At 54.5% G+C, this 12,762-nt stretch overlaps 1 protein-coding gene across 10 annotated transcripts in view; it reads left to right on the forward strand.

Moving 5' to 3' along the window:
- The window catches only part of NCOR2 (nuclear receptor corepressor 2), a 203,274-nt gene that overhangs the window by 117,043 nt on the left and 73,469 nt on the right, over window positions 1–12,762 (forward strand). For 7 of the 10 annotated variants that reach the window (XM_026859568.1, XM_026859573.1, XM_026859577.1 and 4 more), the window contains 4 exons: window positions 27–123; window positions 2,508–2,686; window positions 6,185–6,239; window positions 8,419–8,517. In XM_026859568.1, coding sequence (XP_026715369.1) covers window positions 27–123; window positions 2,508–2,686; window positions 6,185–6,239; window positions 8,419–8,517 — 430 coding nt within the window. The remainder of the gene's footprint in view (window positions 1–26; window positions 124–2,507; window positions 2,687–6,184; window positions 6,240–8,418; window positions 8,518–12,762) is intronic. The other 3 variants (XM_026859572.1, XM_026859574.1, XM_026859578.1) reach the window with 1 other exon arrangement.

Consider the following 12,762-nt stretch of genomic DNA (forward strand, 5'->3'; position numbering starts at 1 on the left):
CTGAGTGTTTCACTGCCCTTTCCCAGCAGGGTAGGACAGAGGGGCAGCGGCGGGCTCTCCATGTCGGCCGCGCGCAGCGAGCACGAGGTGTCGGAAATCATCGACGGGCTCTCAGAACAAGAGGTGAGACCGGGTTGTCCTTTCTCCTCCTCTTCACCTCTCACTCCACTCTTTGAGGAAGCCAGGAGAGCACCGCCGGGTCCCACAGTGAAATCTGATACCAAATCCTACTAACTTCAGGCCACGCTGAGGTTGGGGAGGTTGTCACGATGCCTAATACATTTTCTGGACAGGATCCAGAGTGTGATGTTTGTTTAATACCCAGCAGCATCTTTCCAGCTGCCTGAGAGATACACCAGAGCTGTGCAGTGGTTCTGCAGGAGCAAAACATAGAGTAAAGGACCCCAGGAGCTGGTGGCCAGTGAGCAGGGTTTATTGGCATTCGACTGCCTCTTAGGGACCTGAAACCCCAGCGTGCTGCTCATCCTGGGTAGCACCCCACAAACAGCTCCTGGCTATTGGTTTAAAATGGAAGCAGAGGTGGGAAGGGAAGGGAGCCGGCGCCCTGGCTGCCGGGTGGAGGGGGTTTTTCTGTTTCGTTTTGTTTTGAATGGGCTGTGCGGCTTGACACAGGGGAATCCTATGGAATGAATGGTTTGTACGTGAGCCAGTTGGCCCACATCTTCTGGGAGTGCTCCATTCATCTTGAAACATCCCCGTGACCTTGGCTTCGTTTGGATCTGGTTTCACAAGGGTTCCTCTCTCTTGGCACGGAGGCGAGCTGCAGTGAATGGATCTCGTTTGGGAGGGGAGAGCAGCCATTGCCCAGCAATAGCTGAGATGTTTGCTGCCTGTGTGCCACGGTTTGCTCCCTGTCCCAGGCAGTTTGCTGTTAGCCAGTTAAGGTGACAGCCCAGAGGACATGGATCTCGGAAGCAGAGGGAAATTTCACAGCTCTGCAGAGGTTGTGGCCAAGGGGAGTGTTAGACGACTGCCTCCGACCTGCTCCACAGTGTGCTGCTGAACTCCACCCCAATACCCTTCTGCTGAGCCCCACGGCGCTGCTTTGCTTGTTTCGGAGGAGACCTTAAAGCTTCCAGCCCTTCCTTGGGGTTGGGAGGAGCAGGGAGGTGAGAGCCGGGGAGCATTGCTGACGGCAGGGGCCAGCTCTCCGCCCCGGCCTGTTGCTGGAGAGGAGGGAGGGCTGGCTGCCCGCCGGCGGGGTGTATCTGCAGCCTCAGTTCCCCCAGCCCCTGCCAGGCGAAGGGACAGGCCCTGTGCTCTGAGCTGCAGGCAGTGCTCCTCCAGCTGCCCTCTGCCTGCACAGGGGCTTTCTCCTTTCAGTCTGCAGTTGTCAGGATCGATGTTCTGGCTGTGAGCTGTCCCTGACCATGATGGGATGACACCCCCGGGGCATCCAAAGCAGCCGGCTGCCAAACGGGAGGTGTCCTAGTGAAGACGAGGAACGGGATGAAATGAGCTGAAACGTCCATGGCTGTGTGGAGGGCCGTGTTCTAGGAAGAAAGATTGGGGAAGCAAAGCGGTGCTGGGCAGGCCTGGGTCAGCAACTCACTGGAAGGGCTGGACATTACTGTTCACCCAGGAACCAGCCTCTAGCTGTAAATTAAAATAACAGCACTTGAGACCTGGCCTTTCTGGGTCAAGGTTGGGATTTATGTTTGACCAGTGCCATCCCAGGTGACAGGGAGGACTTGGAGCAATGGTGCTGCTAGCAAGGTGGCCAGAGCATCCCTCTGTCCCTGCAGGGCAGACCTGTGCCGGGGGACCACCAGCCACTCAGCCAAAGGGACGGTCCTGGTGTTCGGGCAGGGGACAGCACAAATGGGACATCGCATCAGCCGCTCTGTGGCAAATACTTAAGGAAACCAGTGTGCCCAGTCTGACCTGTCCTGGTGTGTGGCTGGGACTCTGGATGAACTTTGCACTTGAATAGGATGGAGTAAAGGCATCAGATTATATCCCAGGGTGTTGCAGTAAGAGGAAAGAAAGGAATGATGGCCCCGTTACAGTGACACTTCAAACCTTCTGGAACAGTATTAGGTTTCCTGTGGAAGGGAAACACGACGTCTCCCTCTGCCCACCCTTTCAGAAAGCTGTGCAGAGCCGACCTGCTTCCCTCGCACTTTGGGGTGGGGTGGACTGAACCTCCACCTGGCCGCGGGTTTGATGGCTGGGAAGGGGTTTGCACTCCCTGTACTGCTTTGACTTGTCTGTTGTCATGGTCAGGAGCTGTTTTGCTTAAGTCAGACATTTCCACACAGTATCTTAAAGCCTTTTATTTCAAAATGAAAGATTAATTGTTTCCTGGCTGACAGCGATAGCCTCTTTCAGCGTTTGATTTACAATTACTCTAGCAATAAAGCTGTCTAGTGTTTGCTTTTGATTTCTCCTGTTCCTCCGCCTGTCCTTTCCTCTCGAACATCTGTCCCCTGCGGTCCCCACGGGCCTGTGGTGCTGACCAACTGTTCTCTCTGCTTTCCCCAAAGAACCTGGAGAAGCAGATGCGCCAGCTTGCCGTCATCCCACCCATGCTCTACGATGCTGACCAGCAGCGCATTAAATTCATCAACATGAACGGTCTCATGGATGACCCCATGAAGGTCTACAAGGACCGGCAGGTGATGAACATGTGGAGCGAACAGGAGAAGGAGACCTTCCGGGAAAAGTGAGTGCAGCCCACACTCCCCTCCCTCTCTCTCTCTTTGCGTAGCCCTTGGGACGCGTGGCCGGGACCCGTGCTGTGGTCGCTGTGTTGCCTTCGGCCTGTGTGCAGGGTGATGCACCTGCACAGAAACCTCAGGCCTTTCTGTATGGTGGGTGTGTTTGTGCCCACGTGCAGCGGTGTGAGAAGCTGCTGCTCATGACAGGATGAGAACTAGAAGTTATTCTGCTGCTGTGACCCTGGTTGTATCAGTTTAAGGATAAAGCCAGTGAAACTCAATGCTCCGTACACTGTTAGGTTTTTGGATTTACATGCCTGTCCTTCAGGCACTGTGTATCCAGAAGGATTATTGGGGCTGTCATCATCCAACCCCCCTATGCAGAATCCCTCAGGCTGCAGCGCCCAGGCAGTGCCCATCCCTCAGTGCTCCATCCTGCTCTCTGCAGGATTTGCCACCAGCTGCTGTTCTCGAGGACACCTTCCCGCATCAGACACGTGAAAACTCTGACTGTGGTGCTTTCTCCTGTTTGCAAGCAGTGCTTGAGAACAGCTTTGCTTTACTGACTGAGATCCCTTGGGGGATTGCTGATCCCTTCCCTGGGTACCACCATGCTGTCAGCCAAACGGTGGGTCCCAGCTCAGTCTCACATCTAGACTCCCCAGCATCTCACAGCCCAGCGGGGACCCAGATGTGTTTGCACGGAGGTCTGGAGCATTCTTGGTGCCCCCAATGTGCCGTGTGTGTCTGTAAAAACAGAGCTGGAGTTCAGCTTCCAGCAGCATGAGATCTGTTGGGGCTCACTGCTGTGGACATGAGGGACGTGGAGGTATGTGGGTGTGCCAGGGCCACCTAGTCCCTTGCAGCAGCACTGCCTTAGTTTGGCCTCCGGACAATCGTGGGACAGCTCCGTGGATTACCAGCAGGCCCCTGGCCAGCCACGCTGGAAGCCTGTCCATGTCCAGGATCCCTCCCCCTGTCCCTGCTTGTGACGACTCCTGTTTGCAGCTGAAATAACCAATTGCCAAGACGGACGGAAAAAGAACAAAACAAGCAAACCAGCTCCAAGCCTTTGGTAGAGGAGAATCCTCATTGCTAATTAGCCTTAAAATGTGACACTACAAACATCAAGGCTTGCCCACAAATGACGCAAAGGCTAATTACTTGGTCTTTAATGGCAGGGCCGTGCCTGGCTAATGGGGCTGGAAGAATCCACACCCAACTCTTGCATCCTGCTATGCACGGTGGTTTCTGTGTCATCACTGTGGATGATGTGGAGCTTGAGGCATAAATACAGCAGGATTTCAGGGCTCTCCCAAAGCTCGTTTTAAGAGATTGGTACTTAGGAGCTGTAAGGAAGGCCAAGGGAGTCCTGCCCCAGCTCTCGCCCCGATCCCGGTGTGTGGGTAGATAAGCTGCCCTGTGGGCTGCAGCTTCTGTCCTGGGTATTTAAGGTGAACCAGAGTTGTGTCACCCATGATTGTGACCCAGAGCCAGCCTCTTCCTGAGACTATGAAAACCTGTTGTTCAGCCCTGATGGTGGGGGCTATTGGAGAAAACAGCTGGGCACTGCAAGCTCCAGGTCTGAAGTCATTTTAGCCATTAAAACATAACCATGAGGAGGAGTCTGATTTGATTTGTTTCTGGGCAGGATTTCAGGTCTCTTCACTGAGAGCCCATCGCTAGCCTGCTCCCAGGAGGGCTGGGACTTGCTGGTGCAGGAGCAGGGGTGGCTGTGGTACCCCCTGATCCCACTCAGGCATCAAGGCCCTGTCATGCTGGGCACTGTGAGAACACAGCATCAGTCCCTCATCGTGGAGATGTGGCTTGGCCTGTGAAAAACAGTGGATTGTTGTCTGTATTGCCCCTGATGCTGCATTAACATCACTGAAATGATGTCCTTGAAAACCCTGTCCCTTCATCAGCCCTTGGTTTGCACTGCGTACATCATGATGAGCCAGCTCCAGCTCTGCTGTGATCCCAGTCTGTATGAGCAGTCCAGCTGCTGCCTTTTTTTTTTGCCTAGCATTTCTAGCAATTTTTTTTTTTTACTTATTCATTCATTTGTATTGGGGGATCTCCTTTGTTATCTGTGTTATATCTGGGACGTAAGTTTTACCCTTCAAGACACTCGGTGTTAGAAAGGCTGCAGCTGCCTGTGGGGTAGAGACTGGGGACCCCATTAAGCACCCGAGCATCACACTCCCATTGCTGTCCATGCTCCCATGTCCTCCCCATCCCACACTGTCACCCAAAAAAACTCGTGCTGGCAGCAGCAGAGATGAGGTCCCCTTGCTCTGGTGATCGGTTACAGTGACAGGGCCCTTGTAGTGCCACCCAAACCAGATGGGTGTCCTGTGAAAAGAAGGGCATTGGCAGGTGGGTGGCAGCACCCACGTCCTGCTGCCGTGGCTGGAGTCTGTCGGACCCTTGCTGAGCTCAGCTCTGTGCCCTGACTGTGGCAGTGGGGCTGAGCAGTGAAGGCAGGAGGAGAGAGCTCAGCCAGCAGCCCTGGGGGCATCACACAGGACCAGAGGCACGGAGCTGCTCCCCACGTCCCACCCGCATTACACCCACAGCACAGCTCCCCTGCCTTTTGCCTTAGATCCATTTCCCCAGGGCACAGAGCTGTCAGCTCCTGGGAGCTGGCAGAGCTGCCCTTGCCCAACAGGCTCCAGCCCTGGCACACGAGGCACCGGGCTCCCTGTGCTTTGGCGAGGCACTGGTTAACTGTCCTCCTGCCAGCAGGAGCACCTCGTGCCAAGGGCTCGTTGGCCTTCAGTGTTTCCCCACCACCTGGACCAAGGGATTTGTTGGAGGAGACATCTTTTCACCCGGGGACAGTTCCCCCCCGTCCTCGGCAGGCGATGCTCCCTCCCGGGAGCCTGCTGACAGCTCCTCTGCTTGCTGGGCAGGAGGTGGCGTTCCTCAGAGCCTTCATGCCACCAGGGATCTCTTGAGCAACGTGGCAGCGCTCTGCTTCCTCCCAGGGTTTGGTGTTTTCTTTCCCATCCTCTGCAGTTGCTCCTGGCAGCTCAGCCAGGTCTGGGGTTCTGCTCAGTGGCGGGGACACCCCCCGACTGTGCTGTGGGGTGCTTGTGCTCGGCCACTGATAGCGATTCCTCGCACTTCCTTTGCCAGTTCCTGAGGCCTCAGCTGGCTGTGCAGCTGTCCTCTGCTTGTCCTGCTGTTGGTACGGGCTTGGGTGGCCGTGCGATGGAGCATGGGGACAGGCAGCTGTCAGGCACTGCCAGCCCCCCTGCTCTCTCCCACCCTGCGATGAAAATCTGTGCATCGAAGCTGCCAACCAGCCTGGCTCCGCTGGGCTAAATTTAAAATTCCTGTCTTTCTGGGAAGCTGAGCAGAAGACAAATATTTTCTCAAACTCCTAAGTCCCTCGGGGAACTGGCCTTGCTGCTCCAGGCGTACAGGGCAAGGCAGCCCAGCTGTGAGGGGGGTCAGAGCTGGCACCCACACTTACCCTCTCCCTCTTGCTCCCATAGGTTCATGCAGCATCCGAAGAACTTCGGCCTGATTGCATCCTTTCTGGACAGAAAGGTAAGCCTCCCCTGGCTTTAACCTGCCTCACACTGTCTCTTCTCCATCACACGGCTCGCTTTGGGGCTGGAGCAGCCACCTGTGGGTGGTGGTGGCTCAGAGCCCCAGGCACGGTCCAGACTCCTCCTGGCTCCCTGCAGAGACAAGGGACTGACTCAGCTGCGGAGAGACGGGAGCTCAGCGCCGCGAGATGTGTGAACGCATCCAGCCTGGCACGTAGGCGTTGCAGCCCACCCCGTGATCTGCCTGGGGGAGCTGCTTTCCAGTATCTCCTGGAGGCATTTTGCACCAGCCAGGCTGTCACACTAGGGGGGTGTGTGGGCACTCGGCTGTCCCGGCCACCCGGCACAGAGCAGAGGGGTCCCCTCTTTGCTCAGGGAGGGGGTCTTGATGGTGGGCTGAGTCCCAGTTCATCCAGCAGTTTGGGTTGGTGTCAGGTATGCACACACACGCTCCACCTTGGTTTTTAGGAATGATTGGCTAGCAGGAGGGCCTGACCTTTCTCAAGCCTCTGTGTTGTGCTTCTTGGACTTTCCCTTTTTGCTGTTAATTGAGCTGATGGAAGAAAGGTTTGAAAAAGAGATGTGAAGGAAGAGTGAGTCTCTTGTACCATTCTAAGCAAGCCAGGTACCACCTATGGGAGAGGCCACAGGGGCAGATCCTGGGCAGACCTGGCCTGGAAGGACAGTGACAGACCAGCTGCTCTCCTGAGCAAGAAACACTTGAGAGCTGCTGCTTCTCTGGTCCTTGTAGTTAGTTGCATCCTCCTTCCATTTCATGCAGTGTTTCATCCATGCAGTGTCCAGTCGTGGGGGAACTCCTCTGCTCAAAAGCACACCTGGCCTGTAGATGTGCCTTCGAGCCTAAATTATTCTCTGATTCTGCATGACTTAGGCTGGGGAAATACTTTGTAAGACCATGACTTTCCTGTCCAAAGCAACAGGCAAGCGAAGGCCAGCAGCAGCCTCGTGCTACTGTTGTCGCTGTAAGATACCAGGCGCTTTTCAGCTTTTCTCACTTGTTAAAGCCGAAAGCGGTGGGACTTGGATAATGCTCACAATCCAGTCTGTGTTCCAAGCTGTAAAATGTCTTCTAATTTTATTTGTACTCGTTTGTAAATCAGGCTGTAATTATGATACAGAACACATCCATTATCCTGTTGGAGAGAGATGCAAAGTATGGCTCAATGTAATGAATTAATAGATTTTTAAATTGCATTATAAAAAATAGTGATCTTAGCCCTTGGAACAGATGACTGTAAGTTTTTGTGTTCGCGTGTGTGTGTATAATCAGGGCTAGATTAGAAAGAGATCCAATTAACACTTTAAAAGTTGCAATCTGTTTTTACAAATGGTTCCACTCCTTGCACAGGGATAGGGAGAGCGCAGCCCCCGTGCACCCCCGGGAGCACGCAGCAGCCCCCTGCTCCCGGGCGCTTGCAGGCGTGATGGGTCTGTGGGATTACTTCTGTTTGTGCAGGCACTGATCCTGCACGTGAAGGTGTAGCCCAAGACCAGTGTTCAGGTGCCACCCAGTTCAGCAAAGCGTGGCACACTCGGTGCTGTTCAGGAGCAGAATAGTTCTGGCCACAGCCCCTCGTTTTCCTAACGTGTCCAATCCAGGACAGCTCTTGCAGAGCCGACGGCTGGAGCTGGCGTTGGGATGGCAGCTCCTGAGCACCGGGATCTCAGTCTGCCCACGAGAAAGTCATGCGTGCTCGAGCCAGAGAGCTGAACGGCTAGAAATAACGTTAGCTGACAGTTGTGTGGCAGGTTGTGCCTCACGTAACCACAACAGAGGGTGACAGGCAGCTCTCCTTCTTCTGCCTTTAGTTGCCACAGTCATCTGGGGTCAGCCCTTCCCACCGATTTGCTTCCAATGTGGGGTGCTTGCTGCTTTGAACCCCCATCTCCATCTCAGCACACCTGCGGTACAGCCCCAGTCTGTCCCTTGGAAGAACAGAGCCTTTTTACTAGGACAGCGTGCATTGTTCCCCTCTTCCAGCTCCGCTGAAGGGCTTGGGGTGGGAGGTGTGAGGAAGCCTGTTTGGGCTGCAGGCCTTCAGAAGCAGGAGCAGAGCTGGCAGTGGCAGGGCCTGATCGCTGCTCTGGTAGATCTGCACCCCAACAGCACGAGGGGATGGGACCTCCTGTTCTCTGACTTGTCCCTGTCGTTGCAGACGGTGGCAGACTGCGTCCTGTATTACTACCTGACCAAGAAGAACGAGAATTACAAAAACCTCGTAAGAAGGAATTACCGGCGGCGCGGGAAGGGCCAGGTAAGAGCATGTGGAAACGCTGTCCCTTGGGCTGAGCAGCAGCACTTTCTCTGAGCCCCCCAAATGCTGCTTTTCTCCCCTTTCCAGATGGAGATCTTGCTTGCAGACTGTGATGGGGCTGTGGTTTTGCTCTGTGTAGCTTTTCAGAACATGCTGTTTTCTGGCAGTTGATGTTTGTCCGTCTCCGTGCCAAGGTCACAGTAGCTTTAAAAAAGCAAACAGCAAACCCAAGATGCTTGAAAAAAGGGGATGGATTGAATGCAGAAAACCTGGCCAGGCGTCAGGAGTAGCATGGGGTTGCCCATGCAGCCTGCAGCTCTGTGTGAGAACCAAGTGGGGCCTGTTTCTCCCCTCCAGCAACGGCAGCCGGCATGTGGGAATGGGGCTCCTGGGGGCTGGGTGGGGGTGCTCCTGCCTTGGGGAGCCTGCCCATGCCTCTTCCTGCGGGCAGAGGTATGGGAGGAGTGTGACTTAGGTGGCAGTGGCTTCTGGTGATGGCCCAAGCAGAGGCATATAAATCTGTCTGATGAGCCGGAGGGTGTCCGAGATCCCCGTGGGGGCTGGCAGATTGGGCGCTGAAGCTAGAGAAGACCCTTAACCCTTTGGTTAAGGGCCAGGCAGGTACCCAGAGCACCACGAGGTGCCTGGGGTAGGCGAGTGAATCAGCCCTTGCCGTTACCATGGCCAAGATACAAACCTAGACATGACCACGCAGTGTTGCTGCTGATACCACAATACCCAGGTACCCAGATAAGTGGTAACCATTTGGGCAGGTACCTTGTCTCAGTGAATGCTTCCAGCCAGATGAAGGTCCACTGGTGGATCCCCAGGTCTGTAAAGTGAGCGGTTATCCACGTCATGAGGAGAGTGAGGTGACTGTAAAGGGAGGATCTCTCCAGATAACGTGGGGATAAGGTTGGAAAAACTGGCCTGGCCCGTGCCACCACTGACATCAGCTGCTCCTCGTGCTGCATGGCCATAAAAAGCAGCACTTGGGTCTAGATCCTGATTGGGAGGCAGATAGGTAGCCTCGCTCCAATTTGATTTCTGCAGCATTAAGACATCAGAATAGCTAGCACATGACGAATGTCATGGACGGGGCCCAATTTTCCCTTCTTTTTTTCAGAGACATTAGAGATGGATAAAGCCCTATTAGATTATCCAGTCTCTCTCCCAGCAAACACAGGGTGGTTCCCTCCAGTACATTTTTATAGTGTTTACCATGGTCTGTTTTGTTAGATCACAGCAACTAGAACATGAGGCCACATTTGTTTCTTGTTAGCAGTGGAGACATTTAGCACAGCTCATTCTGGTTTCAATGTTAAGTTGAGCAAGTAACAAGTGTGGAGGGAGAGAGGCAATCTAACGCTCTGCTCTGCATCTGTACCTACCCCTGCAGCCACAGACCTGCCCATCCTGCGCCCAGCAGGTACTATTTGTATTTTAGTTTTTAAAAGCATCCACAGCGTCGCTAGCTGCAGAATTTCCCATGATGCTTTCTCTTGCTGATGGGTCTGGTCCAGCCTGGGCAGTGGAGATCATGTGCTGCCCTTTGGAGACTTGGTCAGTGCCAGCCTTTGGAAGCAGGGTCTTGCTTCCAAATCGTAGTAAAAGACAGGACAGTTTTTGCAAGCAGGGAAAAGCAATATTAAGAGGGAGGCTGCTGGGCACTGAAGGGAGTGGATTGCACCTCCACTGGAGCGGAGCTTGACCAGAACGTTATTGATTTTGAAAGAAGAGTCAGATCCATGATGCTGGGGGAGCAGCGAAGCAGTGAATATTTCCCATGACTGATGCTCAGGTGGAGGGTGGGGTGTTCAGACAAGCTTTAAGAGCCAAGTGCTGGCTGCACAAGTAGCAGTAGGAGAGGGGTGTAGAACAGGAGATGCTGCATACAATCCAGCTCTCCCCCCAAGATCTTCAGGGATGTTGAGATGCACATTTTGTGCGGTGATACCCCCAGTGTTTCCGTGCATCCCTTGCATCCGTTTCCTGTGAGGCTGTGTGCAGGAGTGCTGGAAGAGTCTGTGTGCAAGCTTGGGAAGGGCACGCTGCTGGCGGGGTGGCACGGCCGGGTCCGTGCTGCAGAGGGAGGCTGTGCTGGGGAGAAAGTTGGCTGAGGGTGACATTTTTAGGTACTGAAGGGAAGAATGTTCTGTGCGAGTCCTGCCAGAAACCAGTGGGAGTGGTGGAGCATCTGCCTTGCACCCCAGAACCCTGCTCTGGGGGAGATGGGGTCTCCTCTGGGAGTGGTGCTGATGGGACCTGCTTTCCCCAGGCCAGGCTGGGTCAGCTCGCAGCTGCTCAGACCTGCTCAGGAGAGGTCAGATACTGGCAAATCCGGAGGGATGCTCCTGGTGGGATTTCTGCTTAGTGAGTCTCTTTAGAAGCAGGTCAAATTCTTCCTGCGACTGCAGAAGGTGTGCTCGTTTGGGAATAACCCGTCCCGGAGGCTCAGCCAGCACCTTGGCTGTGGGTCATCCTTGCTTGTTCCCAGAGGGTCCTGCATTATTTTTGGCCCCCTGTAGGTCCCTCCTGTGGCCTTGCAAAGAGTCAGGGCTGTGGCTGGGGAGCGGTGGCACTGGGTTGCCCTGGCGCTGGGGGCTCTGCCTTCACCAGTCCAGTCTCAGCCACAGGTGACGGGTTGAAGGACAGGAGGGACAGTGGGACAGCACAGGGACGGGCAGCGTGCAGGGAGGAGACGGGGCTGTGAAGGGTCTTCCTACAGCACCAGGAGACATGGTGCTGCCTTCCCAGCACTGCCTGTGATCCGAGCATGGATCTTCCTGCTGCTAAGGGTTCAAGCAGTTAAACGCCGAAAGTGAGATTTAATTAATTTAGAGGAGAGGTTGACTTTTATATTGGATGAGAGGAGTGGATGAGGTCTGATACAAATAGCGTTTCAAGTGGCCCGATGCTGTTTTCTTGCTCCTTTTCTCACGGAGAGGTTGGGGGTCTTATTTGCTCTTGGAGGCAGCAGGGAGCTTGAGAACGAAGTGGAGATAATTACACGTAGAAATAAAGCTACTCTGGTGTCAAGATTATCATTGTGGCCTACTTATTAAAAGTCCATTAAAAAATAAGAATCCCACTGCTCCCTGGCTGATGGTCCCCTGGCAAAGGATATTCCTCACAAAGCTGCTACTTATTGCTAAAAATCTCCTGCCAAGAGCGGGGACTTCACATGATTCTGCTTCCAGTTTGTCAGAAAACCGAGCAGCCACCCGTTCCGAGACAGGGCGCATGCTCCCGGCACGCCGCCTTCCCCAGCGCCGATGAATGAAAGGCGCACGCATCTGAGGGATCATTATGCATAATATTCAGGCTCCTGAGATGAAGATCCCTTCTAAAATAATCCTCTGTGTATGGGTATGGAAAATGCCATTTAACCCTGAAAGGGAGGAATCAATGGGAAGAGGAATAACTTCCAAGTGCGTAATTTCTCATTGAAGGAAAAAAAAAAAAGGGAAAAAGTTTGAGTCATGGTAAAATGATTTGATCCAATATTCAGTGTACAGTAATAAGCATAAATTTGCATAAGTTTGTAATGAAAGGCCCTTGCGCGGATGTGTTGCCTGGGGGGCTGTTGCAGTCGCTCTTCAGGGTATTTCAAAGAGCATCTCTCTGCGAACGCCCCCAATTCTGTAGCGAGGGGCACAAAAATTGAAGCTCGGCAATTAGCGCCGTGTGCTTCGCTCTTCGGGCAAGCTGTTCAGCCGGGCTGTGGGAGCGCAAGTGTTGGGCTGAAACCGTGCTGGAAGAAAAGTGACTTTATTTCAATATAATTATTCCGTGCGGAGCGCGGGGTTTTGATTCCGGAATAGATTGGCTTTGATTTTGGAGTGGCGTTGCCCACGTGGCAGTGGCATGGCCGCAGCATTCTGGTTACGCTTCCTGCGGCGGTGCCGGTGAATTCCCGAGGTAGAGAAGCCGTGGGGATCCCAGGCGGTGCCGGGATGGGGAGGCGGGCGACCCTCCCGCCAGGCCGATGCTCTGGGGTCGGCCGGCAGCGGTGATGGGTGGCCGGAGGAGCCGCCTGCCCGCCCCGGGGATGACTCAGGGCAGGATGAAGTCATGCGCCGGGGTGGACGGACGCGGCCCGCAGGACGTGCCGTCATGCCGGTCTCCCTCGGCGCTGCTGTCAGACGGCGCTCACGTATTCCCTGGCGAACGGGGCCCATGTGTTAGGGCTGACGCTTTCGAGGACTCGCTCCGGGGGGACCGGAGCCGCCCAGACCCCCCCGC

This window comes from Athene cunicularia (assembly GCF_003259725.1).
Source record: "Athene cunicularia isolate RWA chromosome 15 unlocalized genomic scaffold, athCun1 chr15_part1, whole genome shotgun sequence".
NCBI lineage: Eukaryota > Metazoa > Chordata > Aves > Strigiformes > Strigidae > Athene > Athene cunicularia.